This window comes from Rhynchophorus ferrugineus, unplaced genomic scaffold, assembly GCF_030347505.1.
Source record: "Rhynchophorus ferrugineus isolate W39M unplaced genomic scaffold, kcgeb_rfMv2 rfM8, whole genome shotgun sequence".
NCBI classification, from domain to species: domain Eukaryota; kingdom Metazoa; phylum Arthropoda; class Insecta; order Coleoptera; family Curculionidae; genus Rhynchophorus; species Rhynchophorus ferrugineus.
In genome coordinates this window covers 12877462-12899172 of record NW_027472587.1, presented here as the reverse complement: position 1 = coordinate 12899172, position 21711 = coordinate 12877462, and the positions used below count along the sequence as shown (strand labels likewise).

Sequence of the window (21711 nt, the reverse complement as noted above, 5' to 3'; positions counted from 1 at the left end):
AGAATGATCAGACATGGGAAAGTGATTTGACCATGTTTGAGATGCTGCTTTGACTGCAAAATCGGAACGGTCTTTTTCCATCGTATTGTCTTGGTGATGAAAAGTGTATTGATTACGTTAATCGAAAGCAAGAAAAATCACGGGTACCACCTGGTCGTGCATCAACATCAAGGGCAATTTAGAATATCCATGGCTCCATGTTAATGTTCTGTATTTGGGATCAGCTGAGTGTGATACACTATGAGGGGTTAAAAATTGATGAAACCATCAATGGGCATCGCTATGTTTCAACTGATGCATTTGCTGCATGAAAAATGGTTGGAATACCAGCAAAGACACAATAATGTTATTCTTCAACATGATAACGCTGGACCATATGTTGAAAGAACGGTATAAACATACTTGGAAATATTAAAATAGGAAGTGATACCCTACCCGCTGTATTATCCAGACTTTAGTCCTTGGTGTGCTTATAGGGATACCTAAAAATGGATCGATTCGTGGATAGCCTCAAAAGATAGATCGTTCTTTTGAGGTGGAATTCCTAGATTGCCTGAAAGACGGGTAAAAGTAGTAGTAATCGATGGACAATACTGGATGTGGATTATAATAATTGTACCGATTTTTACAATAAATAATTCTTTAAAACTTATAAGTTATTTTAACACATAGGGTATAAAAATAACCGACCAACTTCGTCTTTATTAACAAATTAAAAATACGTTTCATTAATAGTTTTTTTAATGAATTACACAATAGACACTGCTTGATGGTTTACAGTAACAAATGACTTTATTGTCACCATTTTTAAATACATTTCAGTCGCACACAGTGATTAGCAATAAACTACATATCGATAAACGGAAGTAATCATATAAACCCATAGGCTACGCCAGTTCATCCATATCGACAACAGAGAAATATTCATAATCAGCAAGGCATTGTTCGATTTTTAAGTACTTTAATTAGTTTGTTCTTCTAAACGGATGAAATAATTAATCGTACGTAGGGCACGCTGATACAAAACAACATCCTGCTATAGTTTTGAATCTTTTAAAATAATATTAGTAAACTAGAGAGATATTGGGTGTTTTAGAAGAGGTGAGTCTCAGTTTAAATGGTGAGAAACAAGTAATTAGCTCATTAGTAAAGCCACTAGTACGTCTGGACAATGTTTGAGTCACTTGTAGTTAATATTTGTAATTCAATAACTTCTTTAAAATGTTATTTGTAATTGCTATTTCAATTACCTGACGCTGAGGTAATTTCTAGTTAGTATTTCAAATACTTATGGAGTCAAAATGAATTTGAACATAAATATATTTATCATTCAGTGCACATTAGCTGATAACATAAGAAACTGTTATGGACATCAGTTAATGTACGTCCTACAAGAATGAATTCGCTTTACTATCCTATAGTGTAGTTTATGAGAAATAACTGAAAATTGAATTACTTATTTCATAAGTTGGGTTATACTAACTTTTTTCGACCATACAACTAGAATGCTTGGAGGAATTCATTGAAGCATTTCAATGATATGATTTAAATTTATACAGAATTAGATTATATTCAGGGCAACAATTATTACTATGGCAAACTTCTGCCCATTTTAATGTTAATGCGTTAGATGCAAATTGCAGAAAACATGAAATAATTCCTGCCAGTAACAGGGGTAGCAGTACTAGTAGTAAAGGCCGGCTTGGTTGGCGTAGTGGTAAAGGCGACAGGACGGTCTTCCTTTGTTGAGATAGTCAGGGGCATGGTCGTCCAGTTTGTGATTGTTTAATATATGTGATTGTCCTTAGGCAAGAGTGTAAAATCCGACAGGGAAAATGATCCTAGTCACGCCAGTAACCTGGCTGGATAAGACCGGATGTCTTCTGGAATGGTCTTTAATTTGGTCACTGGCTAGTCGGTAGGCTTAATGCCGGAACGGAGCCCACGTTAAACAGTAGGTCCAGTCCAGATAAACCCCAGTTTATTATTATTATTAAAGGAAACTCTAAAATATATTAAGAAAAAGTACTAGTAAAGAAGATGATTTTCTTACTGTTTTTGTGAACAGTGATAGTAATCAACAATGGAGTTAATTAGATTCTTGAATAATAAAAGCAAAAAGGTTACCATCCTTGAACATTATCCTAATATAAAAAATGTGGTCAGGACCTCTAGAAATATTGTTTTCTTTAGCAGGTTTTACTTAACCCTCAACAAGTGGCTGTTTGTTAGATAGTACCTTTAAAAATCTGGTGTTTATGAAAGGAAATTGATCTTTTATTGATTAATAGACTGGGTTGGATTAGTTTTATTCTATTTACATAACCTAACACTTAACCCTATTTGGTAATTTAAATTTTTTGCATTTTAATAAAAATAGTTAAAATATTGTGTCTTGTATTTCATATTTCAACTACACGACTTGAAAATATTTTGTATTTCGTATATTAAATACATGTGAGATAGTATCTTGCAATCTAATGGCTGGTATTCTGTTAATGTTCTCATTTTAAAGATGTATTTATTTAAGGAAATTTGTTACAATATTTATTAAAAATCAAAATATTTGAGTAGTGGCTATTTCTGGGAAAACCTTAACGATATTCCCTAAACTTCGGTAGTTTTCCCCTGATTTTGCGACGTTGCCATTTAAAAGCAATCGAGAGTTAAAACAAAATCGGTAGGGGACGAAAAATGTACCAAAACATTTTAATTTGGGTCTCAACCTAACAATTAAAGACAATTTTCAACATCTGGCAACGTTGCAAATTCAAATCCATTTGCCATCATTATCTACAACTTTTTCAAATATTTTCGTCAACATGGCGCCAAGACATCATGGTACATCGATTTGAAGGCGCTATGGCTAGTGAGTACGTACTCCTCGTGGTAGCCATTTTTACTCCTTTGGTTCGTCCCCTCTGTCCAAGCAGTTGATTTCATCAACTGCTCATCGTCTATGTCCTCAAATTTTTTTGCACATGAAAGTCACCTCTTTTAAATCGTTGAGAATTAAGATAAGACGAAGCAGCATCATCATCAAGTTTTTAAAAGGATCTGATGGACTTGGACAACAAATTTCTTCAAATCGGTCAATAATTACATTTGTTTAAATTTATCCTTCATATTTTTACTAATAGATAACGTTGATCGAAATACATGCAATTGACTAATAAAATTATTTTTTGTTAATTTTAAAATGTTGAGAAACACTGTTTTTACCAGGCAAACAACACGTCAAAGATACGTCTCCAGCCTAACAAAGAAAAAGAGATTTTTAAAGAAATTCAATCTTACCTTTATCCATTGATATACTCTTTTCGCTCAAATCATACTGATTTATTAATCTGACCAACTATCATCCCCTTATTATTGTCAAAAAAGATTGTTTCTTTGCTGCAATAAATAACCTTATGAATTCCAAGCATATTATAACATAAAAAACGTAAGGAACGAAAACGAAAAAACAGAAATTCGCCGTTACCATGGCAACTATTAAACAACGACAGTTTATCCGGATCTTCTTCTTCTCATATGACGGCTCGAATTAAAAAAGTCGATCGGTTTCTCGTGATGTCTCCTGATATTGTTTACACGGATTTATCCAAAGTTAAATTACACCCATCCTAGTCTGTTTTTTTCTATTGGCCAAATGATCGCAGTGTGCTTCGGGCTCTCGCTGTCTATCGGTTTAGTTGCGTACTGCTCTTCGGCGTGTTTGTTACACACCTCTCTCAAAACAGAGCGCGGTTCCAACGGATAAAGTATTCCGGCGTTTTTGAATTGGCGCACTTGCGATGGAACGTTCTTTCCCGATAGTTTTCCTTTTTGTCGGTCGAAAAAACGGATGATCGCACGTACGAATTTTTCGAGTAGGCCGAGACTTTTTGTTCATCTAGTGTCGGACGAGAAATGACAGCGGTTTAGGTTTTATTTATACCAGTTAATATTTCCCTTGTTTAATTAGCCATGTGTGAGTGCTTGTTGCTTTTATAATATTATAAAGAGACGTTATTTGAGTTGTGAACTTATGCAATATGCATCTTGGAAGGATAATCGTAAGGTAAGATTTTGTATTTACTAATATATAAAGAAGTCTTGACGTAAGAAATGACGCTATTTTGTGCAGGTTTTGTTGCGTGTTTATTTGTTTTTTTTCGACCATAGCACTACAAATTGGCATGACATTTACACCGACAATATTTAATATAATTATTATTAAGAAAAATTAAATAATGGCTATTATTATTGTTGTTTGACAATCGCGCGTTATTTGATGTATAATATAGAGGTGAATCCATTCAGTGTTGGAATAATATATCCCTGACCTTATTACGTATGTAACAATACTAATCTTGAACTATATACACCTTAAGTTGTTTTATTTTCCTTTATTTCTGATTGTGGCGGAATGATTCGAATCCGTACGCGGTTTATTTGAGGTTAGTTTGAACGTTACGACTTGTTTGCTATTTTTCAGGTGGGTTAAAACTAGTTAAGGTTATTTGGCAAATTTTATATTATTTGAACAATATAAATTCCGATTCAAATTTTAATTTTCAATGAAATATCTTAGTGTTCACGGTAGTTGTTTCTAGAATATTTATTTCAGGTTATTTTTAGAATATAAAGGTGTGTTTAAAGTGAATAATCATTTATAATAATTTTATTTTAAATGTAATTATATTAACATGTTGAGCTTCGTTTTTGGCTTTATTGATCAAGAATATTGGTCTCTAAATGAATTAACACGTAAATATTTTCAAGTAAATTTTTGGAAATGTAACGATGCTTCATGAATTTTTTTATTTCATTATTAAGATTTTCGAAAGTTTTCTTCAGATAGGCTGAATAAGCAACATGCAATCAAGTACAAGCATATTTGTTGAACATAATTTCTGTCTTATGCCTTTCACTACTATCTGTGTGTATAACAACAATTACTCAGGTTTTGATATAAATAGAAAATAGATTCTATTACTGTAATAAATTTTTTAATATATCATAAAGTGCATGTTATAATGTTATATATAGAATAGAACACATTCATCATCATTTTGCTTATGCGGCATTGAATATCCATAACCCCCTCCCGTCTTAATACACAAATGGTTGCGGACTTTGAAGGAAAAATATTAATATATTGGCCTAAAAACGTAGCAGTATTCTCTAAATATAATAAAAAGTATCGATATTTTTAATGTATTTTTAAAATTAATGAAAATATTAATAGATTAAATTAATGATCAATTACAGAGCTTTATTAAAAATAATTTTAAAAAATTTTTATAATGTTTAAAAAATATATTTAATTTTTTTTTGGAAAATATCGGCTAACAAAACTATCGATATATGGACACATCGAACAAAAATCGATATGTCGATATTTTTTCGACATCTCTATGCTAATTACTCGAATTTGTATAATTTGTACTTTTATATTTATGCATCAGACGGCACATTATATCATCGTAAAATGAAATAAATTCATTAAAAATAATAAAATCAAAATTTTTAACTGACAACATTTGGAATCAATGAAATGTGTGTACAAATTAAATTGAATGTATACAGTTACTCATAGTTGTTTTGTTGAAATTATTTTTTAATTTTTGTTAATCTAAATGAACCAGGGCTAAGGACAAAATGTTCATGAAAACTTTTTAAACCAATTTACATAATCGTATGTATTTTTGGGCACTGAAATCATTTTGATATTATTTTCTTTTATCACTGATAATATAACTTTTTTCCATGATATAATTCAAGAATAAGGAGTATTTGATCTATAGAAAATATTCGGATCCTTTCTTATGGATCATTGCTTTTTGGGTCAGTAGTTTTTGGATGATATATAAACCATGGAAATTTTGTTACTCCCTTTAATTTATGAGGATTGCATGGAGACTATTTTTAAATCTCCACAAAACATCCGATAATTAGTTGTTATCATTGATGGGTTTGTTGATTGAATGATATTATTTTCTATTATTATTGTTGGATTCAGAATACTAAATAATGCAATAAAATAGTTAATTTCTTTAGTTACGTTTTTTTCAGCCTAAATAATTGATGGTAAACAAATGTAAAAATGGATAAATTTGTTTAATAAAAACAAAGTGAACATAATTTTAATAAGAAGTGTATTGCACTTACAGTTTTATTATTCAGGTATATATTATTATGCTGTTACGTGTTAAAGTAGGGTTAGAATAAACAATGAATTCATTTTCACCAAATTTGAATATACAAGTTGTAGTGTTTTTTTTTTGTTTGCATATGTTAGATATATGATGATGTTGATAATAATGTCTTGCGGTTTTTGTAAGATGTTAATTGTTTCTTCAGCAATTTATTTTTTGGTTATTCTTAGTTTCGTTATTATTTTTTGTAGTGGTGGTGCGTTGCAGATGATTATTAATCTTCGTGTATTTTTGGAAGCTCGTATATCTATGGATAATTTGGCTCTTGGCGTAGTTTCTTCTTTATTAATTGAATTTGAGATGTTTGTATTCCTGTGTGTGTTTGTACTTTCCTCAAACTCTTTAAAGTTCTCTACTATATCCTCGTCATATGATTTGGGCTGAGTTTTGTAAGAGATGGGTAAATGATGGTTATACTTAAACTATTATTACTTAGTTGAATTTCTTGTGGATAGTTTTATCTGATTATATATTATGCTTATATAAATTTTAGTATCTCTATGATGTTTTGTGTTTCGATAATAGAAATTTTATTATTCACATTTTCTTCTGTTAGCTTTTTTTGCCTTGATTGGTTGCGTAGGTTGTTAACTTGGTACTAATATTAATTTCTAAGTTTTCATAGATTATTAATTATCTGTTTTTTTGTAGTTTTTCTCTTTTGGGTTCCGTCATGTCCCAGTGATTTGTAATATCATACTACGAATTGTACTATCAGAAAATCAATGGTTTCCAATTAAAAGGAGAGAAAATAGCTACTAAGCAAAGTAGCTGACAATGCTCTTTCGAGTTGTGTCAACATTGCGATTTCATTACGATTTCACGATGAAACATATCCACAAAATGATTTTGAATGACCGTGAATTGAAATTGAATGAAGTAGCAGACACTCTAAAGATATCAACTGAACATGTACATCATATCATTCACGAATATTTGGGCATGAGAAAGCTCTGTGCAAAGTGGGTGCCGCGCGAGCTCACTTTTGACCAAAAACAACGACGAGTTGATGATTCGGAGCAGTGTTTGAAGATGATCAAGCGTAATAAACCCGAGTTTTTGTGTCGATATGTGACAACGGATGAAACATGGCTCCATCATTTCACTCCGAAGTCCAATCAACAGTCATCCGAGTGGACTGCACACGATGAAATCGCTCCAAAGCGTGGGAAAACACAACAGTCGGCTGGCAAGGTTATGGCGTCTGTATTTTGGTATGCGCGTGGAATAATTTTCATTGACTACCTTGAAAACGGAAAGATCATCAACAGTGACTATTACATAATGTTATTGGACCGCTTGTAAGAGAAAATAGCCAAAAAAAAAACGGCCGCATTAAAAAAAACAAGAAAGTACTGCTTCACCAAGACAATGTACCGTGTCACAAGTCAGTGAAAACGATGGCAAAATTCCATGAATTGGACAAATTTCTTTCTCATCCACCGTATTCTCCAGATCTGACTCTTTTCTGTTCTCAGATCTCAAAAGAATACTCGCTGGGAAGAAATTTTCGTCGAATACTGAGGCTTATTTTGAAGCAAAGGACAAATCGTACTGCAAAATCACCCTTGAATAGAGACTTTTTAATTGACCAGTTAATACGTCACGTTCGCACACGCGATGATGTTAAATAAATTTCAAGCATTCCAGGATCGATGTTCAAGAATATTACTCGTCAGTTTATTTTAAAATTATATCTTTTTTTTTAAATCACTATAAATAGAAAAAGTTTTGGGAATCAGATCGATTAATTTGCGAATCTCTGGATACACCGTTTTATTATTATAAACACGGGCGGTCAAATTGCACCTCATAGTTGCCGTAGGTGTAAACAAGTTTTAAGTAGCTAGTTTCCCGTTTGCTGTGAATCAGATAATAGCGCGTTATTCTTCTTGATCGATTACGTATTGAATGAAACAAGACAACCGCCGATTTTTTTGTCTAATAAATTGAGCGTACAGATAATTACGACAACGGGCTGGTTTAGTGTTTTTTTTATTTTGATTTATCGGCGTGATGTCTAAAAGAAAATCTTCCTAAGTATGATACATTAATATATTAATGATTTTTCCGTGTTTTTCAACACGATTTGGTTCATATACATTTTCATAGGTGTGATGACGATGTTATCTGTTTCATGTGAGATTTTTTAATTATTTTCTTAGCATTCCACAATCTGCCCAATGGGCAATAAGTATTTGATGAAATTTATGTTATAAAATTACATGTAGAAGTTTCAATAAATGACCTGCTTTTCACACTTATAAATTAGTTTTAAACTTAATTTGGTTACTATTCTATGTTATTCTAACAACTATTCTATAGGTCTATTAATCAGGTTGAATGGTAGTAAGTGTTTTAACCTATGCACTTCATTTACTTCGCGCACATTTAATTCTTTTGCGAGTGCATTCGGATACATTAACACTATTTCAGACTATTTCAATTGTTACTGGAATAATATGGGGCATCAATGATGGCACGCAAAACTTTATTTTGGAATCTGTAAAGGATGACTTTGTTGGATGTGCTAGTAGTACTCCAAAGTTCGGTACCATATGTCCATGTGGGCCTAGGAATTGACTTATGCAGCAATATCTTACCAACCAAAGATAATTTGGATTTACGCCCTATGAGCCATGTGCTTCAGTTTAAGCTCAAGTTGTTTACGATTTCTTAGTACGTGTTTCTTCTAATTTAAGCGTCGATCCAGATATTTAACATTATCTGCTTATGGAAGTTCGTCTATTGCCCTATCGTCTGCATATGTTGCCACAGTAGTGTTGTTTGGTAGCCACAGTAGGTCGGTACGTCAGCTTTATACGGGAGATACACCTGCGGAACGTCTAAATGTATTTGAGGTATTTACAAATTTGCTCTAATGAGATATATAAGTGCTGTTTGGCTTGATGACCTTTTGTCAGTTTTCTATGTTTTTATTTTTCTTTAATTATTAACTTAAAGCAACTACAACATATTTTTTAATCCCTTTAAAATCAGGTCAATGAACAATTTTGTTCTAACTTAAATTAACACGTTTAATACTAAAGTTAACATGTAGCACAACTCGCACAATACTCTGTTTTGCGAGTTATGAAGCTTCACCTCCTGAGTCCTCTTATTGGGTTTGTGCTGTCCAGAAGCTGGATAGCCACGACGTTTACGTGGTTGAGTATCTTTTTAGTTCCTGTTGCAAATTTAACGACAGGTTAGTCAATAGCAATTATTTGAAGACCCCGATGGATGTCTGTAATTGACAATACTAGGGTGCATTAACGAGATTACTTAGTGCTTTATTATCATTATTTTGGCAGGAACAGTGGAGTTTAGCCTCTAACCTCATTTCTAGATACTTAGCTGAATTAGCAAGACTAATTTATCGTTATCGAGTATCGTTTATTCTATTTTATATGCACTGCTTTTGTTTATTGGTGAAATTTACGTATAAAAGGGTACTTTAACTTCGATCGTTGGTGACGACATTCCTTCGACAATAACTGTAAAGTTGTCGGAAAAAGTTACAATTATTTCGTATTCATAATTTGGAATTTCGCTGGTACACAGTAGACGAATGAATGAAAAACAGGCAATGGAGCGCCAATATTTATATTCGGTAATAATACATATTTTAAACGTGTTTAAATATTTAAATATTTAAACGCGCGAAAGTGAAAGGTGATACGACTTTTTAATATTATTTTTTGATATCGAACAAATACAAAAATAGATAAAAGTGTTTATTAATAGCTAACTGAATATAATTTTAATAATGAGTGTATTATATTTGCAGTGTTATTATGCAGGTATATAAAATATTATTACCCTATTAGATGTTAAAGTTTAAGTAGGGTTAGAATAAACATTGAATTCATATTAAAATTTGGTATATCAAAGCAGCGTTTTTTGTTTGCATCTGTCATATACGAGATATGATGATGATTTTAATGTCTTGTACTTTTTACGAAAGCTTCTTGTGTGCAAGATGTTAATTGTTTCTTCGGCAATTTATTTATTAGTTATTTTTAGTTTCATTCTCTCTCTCTGTTCTTCTTCATTAATGGAAATTGAGGATTTTAGCTTTTTTTTCAGTGCTGGTGCTTGGATCTGTACCTAATATTTGTATCTCCACTGTGTCATGCTCTTTAAAGTTCACTACGACTTTTACTTTTCCATTATTGAAACATTTTATGATTTTACCCTGCGTAATATTCATTCATTCATTTAATTCGTCGTATGATTTGGGCTGAATTTTACAAAAAATATGTTTATATAAAATATATAAATTTTGTTTATATAAATGTTGTTTATATAAATTTTAGCATCTCTATGATGTTTTGCTCCAATCATAGATGTTTGAATTCAGTTCATTCGGTTAATGCAGTCCATGAGTACCGGCCCTAATGTGTACCTTGTGGTATCCCTGCTGTGATTTCTTTTATATCAGAATAAATATCTTATTTTTTAGTTATTTCTGCTAAATAATATTGTAAAAGTTTTGCATATTATCATGGTAAGTTAGTCCATGAGCTTGGCTACATCGAGTTAGCAACAAAGTTCGTGATCTTCTAATAATAAAACTGATATTCACTGATCAAACACTACCTTTATATCCAGGATGTCTATCGAATAAGCATGAGACTGTAAAGCCTATTGGGAAAAATCGAAACCACCATTTTTCCAAAACTTATATCAGAAAATCTGTTCTATTTAATAGCAGCTATTTAATCTTATGATATATTTTATTGTTATAATACAGGGTAAATATTTATACAGAAAAATTTATCAGTTAAATTAGTGGCTATAAATTTCGGCATATGTGGCATTTCTTTTTATCATTAACGATTTTTTTACCTTTATAGCACCGTCATATACTCACGTTCCCGTAACTTAAAAATAAACCTTTTGTAATTTTGTGGTTTTATAAAGTCAATCTGTGTCACTGTCTCTGAATGAACCGGCTAAAAATAGTCATCAGCGTGCTTGACAAGACATTTTTAATTTACACAGTTTGACGATGGTCAATTAGTTTTTTTAAAAGGAAACCATTTTTTTGGTTGTTGTGATAATAGTGTCTAAAAGGTTTCGTATGTCTTTGCTTTATTGTTAATCTTAATAAACATGTGTACAAATATGTTTAAATGACAAAATGTTTACGAATCAATAAACTCTGTATAAAGTTTATTGTTAGTTTTTGCTAATTGTGCTGCATATTTAGAACGGCTTATAGTTGTGCAGCTGCTATGTAACATCTGCAATTGGAGTCGGTTCTTATTTATGCGAATATATTTTGAATGGATGCAAATAGTGTTTTCTTTCCATGTTCGTCCATCTGTATCTCATATAACGGTTTTGATTTACAAATAAAAAATATGTTGAGATTGTTTATGTATTTTGTTTATGTAATTGTTACATTATGTGTATGTATAGGGTATTTTAATATTTAGGTTTTTAATTTAAGGTAATTTGCGTAATAGTGATTCCAATGTAAGGTTCAAAAACAAGGGCTTTTAATTTACTTTAATTTTATTTTCATCCTATACCTTTTAGGACTTTGGAAAGCTTGTACTTTATTTATTATATTTTTCGCGGAACATTCGCACAAATGGATTTAGTAATTAATAATTGATAATTTCTTCCCATTAATTAACACGATTTATCTTTTATTTCAATTTAGTTTCTCTTCTTTTCTTTTTGTTCTTGAAAGAGACATTTTAAGTTATTTGAAAATACATTGCATTTTCATTCACATTCATAATGAAGATTTGACAGCTGCCTTTAATCAATTTTATACAAAATATGAAGTTGATTAAAAGTGGTGTAGATGGTACTACTATCGTTTTAAATTGAAACAAGAGTGATCCAGAGAGGCTCCTGAAAAAGAATAAGCCTCCACAGTATGTCACAATATTTGAATAATTCATAGTTTTAATTTGCAATAAACTAGTCACTAGTGAGTTTCTCTTTTTTTATTAAAAATTATATTATATTATGTTAAACTTACGGTAATTAATTAGATTTCTCTTTGTCGATCTCATATTGATGTAAGGCTACGAAGAATGAGTTAAAATAAATTTATTTTGTATTAATATACTAATGTCCTTTAGAATATTTTCTGACGTTAAATAACTAACATAGTCACCGTCAATTTTATTGACAAAAAGCACAATATTTTATTGATAAAATTTACCATATCTTGAAGATTATGGTTACCTATATCAAAATCTTAGATTCTAATGTACAGTAATGACGAAATAGTCGTTTTTTTACTGAACTTAGTAATACTCTCGAATATGTTGGTCATGTTTCATTGAGCATTGTATATTATATAAAATATTATTATGTAATATTAATATTAAATTGTTTTTTCAGTGACTTGTGATAGTTTTTTTGGTCGTAAAAATGATATCGTTATGATATTTAAATAGAGGTGAAAGAACTATTTTAAAATATTTTATTATTATTGAACCCGAGTAATTTGTATATAGATTTTATTTATCATATTATCAAGTACTGAAGAATACATACTGATGTATTTTCTCGCACTCGTCTTGCTTGTCAATTAATACAAGTACATAAGAAAAGTAGTAATAAATTAATTATAGATTAAGATTGTACTAAGCGTATCTAATAAAGATGTTATAAAAAAATATTATTAAGTGCTTGTAAAGATTTTGATCAGCGATATTAATCGGTGAAAATACGAAGTATTAGTGCGAATAAGTGTTCAAGAACCTAACCTAATTGTTGAATTCTTAACATCTTAACCAAGTAATCGTTCGTTATTGCATTTAATATTATTGAGTTATTTAGTGTTAATCGCTCAGAAGTACAGTTTCGACATTCACTACATTTGTTGTTTGATTTCAAGGAAGTTGTCTTGAAGCTCTTCACTTTCAGAAACTTGTGGTGGCGCTGTCGTATTCTAATAGTTATTTTTACGTTTCGATTATTTAAAAGTGGCGATTTTTATGTGGATAGAACGGCCTGGAGGACGAAAAAGTTTTAAAACAATGAATTACAAGACTTCTTGAAGAAAAATCCAGCTCAAAGTCTCAAAATAATAGACTCAAACGAGCGAAAATGCTGCAAATTGACATTAAGAATGTTATAGATTAGTGAAGTACCCACATCGACACCGAAGCAGAATATTAGAAAATTTAGTTGCTAAAAACTAATTAAATGGTTACAGTAGACGTTTGAAGGTGTTAATTGGCACAAATTCAATGAAATCCTCTTGTATGTTAGTCCTGAATCACCCCTTATTTCCAGTAAGCCTAAAATATGGAAAAAAAGTTTTTAAAATTAGAAGAAAATATGCAAGCACTACTGTAAAACAATAATTCCTTATTATTTCTAGTCACAATTTATGTTTAATTCTTATATATATATATATATATATATATATATATATATATATATATATATATATATATATATATATATATATATATAAAGATATGCCTTTAAAAAAAGTCTTTAAAATTAATCAATAAAAATAGAGAAAGAAAATGAATCGATATAACATCTTAAGAAATAACTTTCTTTCCTATTGAATTTTTAGTGATATAAGATCTTGCTGTATGGAATTAAACTAAAGATATTTTAATACGGACCTAGAACTTTCATAACGTTATTTTTCTATACATACGTGTGTATGTCTTTCCTATTGAATTTTTAGTGATATAAGATCTTGCTGTATGGAATTATACTAAAGATATTTTAATACAGACCTAGAAGTTTCATAACGTTATTTTTTTATACATACGTGTGTATGTCTTTCCTATTGAATTTTTAGTGATATAAGATCTTGCTGTATGGAATTAAACTAAAGATATTTTAATACAGACCTAGAAGTTTCATAACGTTATTTTTTTGTACATACGTGTGTATGTCTTTCCTATTGAATTTTTAGTGATATAAGATCTTGATGTATGGAATTAAACTAAAAATATTTTAACACAGGCCTAGAATCTTGATAACGTTATTTTTTTGTACATACGTGTGTATGTAATTTTTTATTAGCCTCATCTTTCGCCTTTGGGTCTATGAGCACATCCAACAATAAATTTATTGTAACCGAGCAGATACGCGACATAATCGAATGAAAAAATTCGCCATCGATATCGGAGAATATCAAAAAAGAAACCTTCGAACAATTGCCGGTCGATTATCTCTTCGCCGATCTTATTAATCACTGTCCACACCTGCGCGCCGGTCTACTGGGCCATACTGGACTAGGTTCGCGTGGGCCAACTCTTGTCAAAAACGCAAATTTATTTCGTAACTGTTACGTACGTAGGTACCGGCCTTTGAGATTTGACAGGGCCCGTGTAAAACAGTAGCGTAGATGCCAAAAAATATCGACATTATATGGCCAACATATTGAAATTTTTTCAATTCTTTTATAAATTTATATATTTAAGAAAATATGTTCAAGAAATATCGATATTTTTAATAAACCTTTAAAATTATGTTTTTGGTAAATGTAAAGTTTGTTTTTTTTTCTATAATTTCTTAAATATTTTTCATGGCCATCGCAAAATATATCGATAGATTCAAAAGGAAATATCGATACGTTTTATTTTCTTATATTAAAAATAAAATTAACATAGAAAATATATAACATATAAAAATATATAAGATGTGGATTATTAATAAATTATTCTAATTTTGTAGCACTAATTTTATAAATTGGTATGGAACAATGGAATATTTATGTTAAGTAACCTGAAAACAGGATTTGTTTGAAGATTATAGAACAAGTAGGTATTAAAAATGACTATAGTTGTATACGTACGATACGTTATACCTATTTATAACTTTTTATTTTGCAGTTGCAAAAAGTAGATGTTGAAATAAAATATCATGCATTTTTAGGATAGTGTAATTATAATATAAAGTAAAAAGTGTGAAATAAATTGATAACATAAGATTTGAAGTTTTGGGATATATTATTTCTTTGAGTTTATATAACTCTTTATATAGGAGCAGATAAGTAATGCAGAAAAATTTAAATTATAAATTCTTTAACAAATTTTACTGCAATAAATAGAACAAAATAAACAAAATAGTAATCTAAGTAAGGCACAAGTAAACATAAACACACATAAATAAAACAAAAATTAGAATAAATTCAATTTATTTTGACATGGTATTTATATCTAATACATTTTTTATAAAAGGAGAAAACTAAACCCATATATTGATGAATTAAAAGTGACAAAAATAACGAGGTTATATATTGGGCTTTTGTTAAAATATATTTACCTTTCTATATTTGGTTGTAAGAAAGTATCGTTGTGTTTTCATCTTACGTATTCGTTTCCGATTATTTTTTTTAATGAAATTTCTGAAGCATCATCTCGGTATTTTGTTTAAGAATCTTGATCCATTGATTCCAAAATGTTATATTTATTATATATTCTATTACTAATTAGTTTAATATTATAGTGCAACCCCATATTTGAACCTTATAAGTCAAAATAGGCTTTATAATGAACTGATAATAACAATTAACGCTACAGCTTTTTGATTTTGATAAGGTAAAATTAAAATATTTAAGCATTTATTTACTTATATAAACATAATATGTACGACTATGGTACTCGTATGCCCACTGTGCATATTGCTCCCATTTCAAATTTCAAAGAACTGATACCTTATTTTCTATTGAACAACTAATAACTGTTTGGTGAATGCATGTTTCATTCTTTCTATATTCTGGTGAATGAAATATGCTATTCCACCGTAGTAATAGATTGACACGTAATGGTATATCGGACAATGGTGATATTATGGCAGATGTGATACTGATTCGTATATAACAGAATATGTACAGAACATTATTTATGTCACCCCTTAAATAAATTCAACGAATTGCTGCATTTGTTCATTGATTTTCTTTTATATTTTAATATATCGAATTACTGTGTATATTAATATTATTTTTTAGTACGCATTAATAGAGATTAAGGTAGATTAGGTAGATTAATTAATTAAGGTCTCAAAACTTAAATAACCACTGCTTTATTTGAAAAGAAATCAAGTTTGAAAATATTGTTCTTCACTGACTATCACATTTTCCCAACTTTCTAAAGGTATTTATAACAGAATATGTACAGAACATTATTTACGAATTTGGATTTGGAATATATTATATTACGTTAGTTATTTTTGATAAGTTCTTAGTTGACTTACAATTATTATAGGAAAACGATTTGTAATTGTTTACAACTTGGTGTGATATACTGACACCCTTCAAACCTATTACATTTAGATATTTGTTAAACATTATAATGTCAGATGGCTTGCCGTTCATCGTTCTTGTCTTGCCGAGTTAATGTCACTATAATAATAGCTTTTACGAGTAGCAATTGTCTTTTATAACAGTCGAGCAGTAAAGCATTATTGCCACTTAAACGGTTCTGCGGGGTACTATAAATTTCTAGAAGTTCGCGACGTTTTACCCAATTTGTTTTAAATGATATTCCGAAACATATACTGTGTTTTAGCGTTCTTGGGACGAGTTGTGATCATACTATTGTTTCCTGCATTCTTATCTTTGTATATACATTACATTTAGCCTTTCTATTTTTGTTGACTGAATGTTCTTGTATATTATTGTATCTTAAAAGAAGAGTGTTTCGCCATACTTTATTCTAAAGTTTATACGAACTTATAACACAGATCAATAATAAAAGCTTTTTAAACCAATTTAGCTTTCAGAATTTGCTGTTTCAGATTGATGGACTGAAAAGATCGTCAAAAGTATTTGCAAAAAGCTGTTTATGTTTTATGACGAAATCTTTATGTTTTTGGGTGTGCTGAATCTGAAAATGGCTTCCTTTTTGTCATAGGGCGACACGTTTCTTAATAATTTAGTATATTACAATACGTATAATAATTTTGCCTTGCCTTATAATTTTACCAGTGAGGTTCTTTTTGTATATCTTGGATTGTGGGAAGAATAATGAAGGTCTCTGTGAAGCGTAAACAGTAAACATAATTAAGATGCTCCATTTCCTGGTGGAATCGTTCTTCTAGCTCTTTGCTCACATCTCTCAAAATTTCCGGAAACTAGTTGAGGTGGAAATGAAGAAAATATATTTTAAACTCCTTAGATATCATGGCAAATTAAGACCTGTATTGTTTTTAGCATTATTTTGACGATTTGTTTATAGTTACGGTCTTTATGAATGCCAAGACTTTTTTCTATGACCTCCTTAAAAATAATCCACCCTCAAAAGGAATTGAGGATTCGTCATAGTCTTAATGGTTTGTGGATAATTCGTCTAATGTCTGTTCCAGCGAAAACATCTTCCTTCATCGATGCTTCTTAGATTATTATGTTCTCAATCCTCAGACGAGTCAAAGGTCAATATTTAGTAGAGTATTGAATAGTAGAATTGAATCGAATTGGCAAATTTAAATTAAAAATGGATTTGCTACGCACTTGTTTTCATTAATGTTTTAAATACTCAGTAATATATTAGTAAATTAGAGCAACGTTGATTTTTTTGGATTATAGAACTGAATATATATGTATGTAATAATTAATTAATATAAAATAATATATATATATATATATATATATATATATATATATATTTCTATATTGTAATTTTTTTTTATAACATCTTTATTAGATACGCTTAGTACAATCTTAATTATTATTATTATTACAATTAATTTATTACTACTTTTCCTATATGCTTGGATTAATTAACAAGCAAGACGAGTGCGAGAAAATACATCAGTATGTATTCCTCAATTATAAAATTAATTATTAATTATTAACTTATAGCTATAGTTTACACTAATAATACACACTAAATGTTCACACAAGTTCGTATGGTTTTGTTCGTTTCAATCTCCTGACATCCTGTGCGCTGTCCAGCAGTTGTACTGCTTCCACGTTAGAATGATTTAGTAATCTTCTTTCGTGTTTCAAGGCGAAATCCTGCACAACTTCGCAAATCCGTTTGATTTCCAGGTCATCGTGCAGTTCTTCATTGGTTACATAGCGATAGGCATTGGTAATCAATCGAAGAATCTTGTTTTGACAGCGCTGTATGACTAACTGATTTGAATTTTTAGTGCAACCCCATATTTGCACCCCATAGGTCCAAATTGGCTTTATAATTGTATTATAGATCAACCTCTTTGATTTTAGATCAAGTTGAGAGTATCTTCCGACTAACCAGTATAGTTGTTTTATTTTGGTTCTAATGTGTTTTGTTTTTTGTCTAACGTGATGCTATATTGTAAATAATAAGGAACTTAATTGCTTAATTGCGCTTAATTGTGTAATTATACACTAATTATTCTCTTTACTTTATTATGAGAGAACCATGATTAACTTAACAGACTGTGGATTCGTGATACAGAATGATCACTAGTTATTAAGCATCTAAAAGTTTTTTTGTTGAACCGATTAATATTCATGAGATTAGGCTTTTTTGAGTACCAAACAGTTTTGATATTTACAAATGTTATGTTAGGAATTTTACACATATCCTAACTGTTGTAGGTCTATGGTGCAGTTACCAATTTTATCACAACATTTTGAGTTTTGAGATGATGTCTAACACAATGAGGCTGATTGAATTGACATTACCATAAGAATGTGCACGAGTTTCGTGTTTATAATATTGTCGGACGTTTTAGATACGATGACTACCTCTTTGAAACATTCATTAGACATCAAAACAAAGGCGTCGTCTGACCAAGGCGGACGCGGTTCTTTTCGCAGCGCCAGCGGACCTCCTTGTTATATTTTTTCTATCTCGTCTTCTCGATGGCGCGCATTGATTCTCAAGTAGATCGGCGTTTGAGTGACGTGCGTCTCGGCTCGAGATCATCCCGAATTATTATCAGACGTCGTCCGACGCATATTTATGCGTTTGGACGTATATTTACACTGGGCCCGATTGACGAGCACCTGGGGTTCACTGTTTGGGATCTTTGACGCGTCCGGCGGGTGGAGCTCCGACTAAATCTTCCGGCCTCGTGCACGGCCGACGGCCCGTGCTGTCGCCTTCGCGAGAATCGACCGCTCGAAGGGCGTTAAGCGGCAATTAGTGTCGTTTGTTGGATGGACAACAGCCCCTTGACGAATCGAACGCACGACAAGTTATCACGCCGGATTATACTGTATGATAACAAACGATTTAATAAATTTAATCTATTAGTAACATATATATGTGAATTGATAGGTCACCAGGGCTAAATAGTTTATCCAATAAAAAAACGAACACACACCATCAAAATTTCTGTACTTCTATCTCTTTTTCTGCACTGTATTTATCCTTAGTTGTTCGGATTCTACTTATATACATATTTCTTGATAAACCTAGACTGAATCACAGCATTCTCCCTAACGCATTTGCTATATCTGCAAGACAATTCGTATTATCTCTTTCCTTACAAATTTTACAAGTTTGCTCTGTTACTATCTGTATACATATTTCTTAATAAAACTAGATTTAATCACTTCATTCTCCCCAATGCACTTGCTATACCTGCACTAATAGTTAGTATTTTTTCTCTCCTCTCCCATTTTAACCAAATGCTCATGTATATTCGGAATAATTACACACATATTTCTGCATGTCAATCTTTCACACTTCACGCACAATACAATTTCCAACAATTATCGTATGAATCATAATCCTACATTCAATCATTGGTCAATTTGTTCTTCAATGTGTCTTATCGTATTCATCCAAATTAAAGGTGTTATGAACCAATCCTGTTTTCAGCATGGAGAACAATATATCTGCAACGAATTATTGATCTGTTCATTTGTTCTAAATTTTAACTTTTTTTTATAAACTTTTGTTGCCTTTACAATCTTCAAATTTCAGTTCTATCAAATCAATGTTCCATTTTGAAATATCCATGTATCGTTTAGATACACAGTTGGAAATAATAAATCTTCCTGAATCTTATTGATATACTTTTAAAGGCAATATCTGGAAGTTTCATGAACCCTCTTTGTGAGTTATCTTTACATTAATTAAATGTATATCTTGTATATTGAGCTGTGTATCTTTAAGTTTTCTATGGTTAGTACTGACTAACAGTTTTCTCTGAAATACTTGTGTTAAATTAAGTGTATATCGAAAAAGCACGCACTGCTTTTATACATTTCATAAGTAAACGCTTTTTTTTCGGTAAATCCAACATTAATTGTGTTTAAAGCGTTTCAATTTTTGAGAGAACTTAGCCACAGTGCTTATATTACTATTAAGTGCAGCGGCAACACGCTGAACATCTTTCCAACAAAACCGCAACTACTTAATATTTAACGGCATCATCAATACTTGCCTCTTTAACGTATTTTACCGGCTTACCATTGTCTGATTTCTGCTTGTAGTAATTGATAAGAGTTATAACCTCTAATTATTCTATAACTAATGTTTTGAAGAATTGTATAGACATTTGACAACGGATTCTACCAGCACCAACACAAACTGAATCGAACAGTATTCTGTCTATTTTTAACTAGGATAAAATGAAAAGGAAGCATCCGCTCTGAACTTAAAACGAATTTTACTTTTTTACAAACTACATTTCTCGGTATATTCGACGTTATCCATGACGTGTATTGGCTGGACTATACAACTTCTGCACTTACTATAACTGGATCTCGTTGATATTTACAATAGCATGCGACCTGTCAGTTGTCAGAACTTTGATCTTTGTTTTATTAATTCTCAAGCCATATGGCTCTGCAATGCGAACTATGTCATGAAGAATGCTAGAAAGTCTCAACGTCTGTACATTACTAGTTGAAAAGCAGTAAATATAAGCAACGAAAATAATATCTTCTTGGGGAACGTTGACTCCGAGCTGAAATGGACTTGATACGTCATTTCGCAGTCGCATATAGATAACGCAACCATCCTAAGAAGCCTTAAGTAGTTTAATAACTTTTAGGGGGACTTATTCAACTTCCAAATCTGCCTAAAGCGAGGGTCAGTGTATACAGTCGAAGGCAGAGCCAAAATCAATAAACACGACAATCGCTTTTAACATCCAATATGTTCTTTCATCAGCTGGTGTAGTACGAAAAATCCGCACACAGCCCTTCAATGTTAACTATCTTTTTCCAAATTTTCATATTTATTAATTCATCTAATAAATCCAGCCATCTATAGTAACCCTAGTGTTTATGGTTGTTTGATCTGTCGAAATCTGATGTTAAAGTCCATAAAACACTTTTAGAAAGTTATGGTTTGTTTTGGGTTTTAGCGAACTAAAAGCGGTAATTTGGTAGTTACAAAGAACGGCCTAAAGGTCTAAATAGTTCGAAGGCAGCAATTAAGTAGTAATTGTAAGACTTATTGGACTAAAACAATCAGGAACTCTGACATTGGGCTTCACTTAACCATCAAAATAAACGTAATTTTTCTGCAATTTTCTGAAGTCTGACCTGTATTTTTGTCATTTTCGAAATAGAAAATGTAAAATAAGTTTACTATGACCATCTAGAAACACAATTTTC

The 21711-nt window shown here is 30.9% G+C and overlaps 1 protein-coding gene across 2 annotated transcripts in view; it reads left to right on the top strand.

Moving 5' to 3' along the window:
• The first annotated feature begins 3693 nt into the window (after positions 1–3693).
• The window catches only part of loh (thrombospondin type 1 domain containing lonely heart), a 339759-nt gene continuing 321741 nt past the window's right edge, over positions 3694–21711 (top strand). For both annotated transcript variants that reach the window (XM_076411574.1, XM_076411573.1), the window contains exon 1: positions 3694–4063. In XM_076411574.1, the coding sequence (XP_076267689.1) occupies positions 4038–4063 (26 nt within the window). In that variant the 5' untranslated portion in view covers positions 3694–4037. The remainder of the gene's footprint in view (positions 4064–21711) is intronic.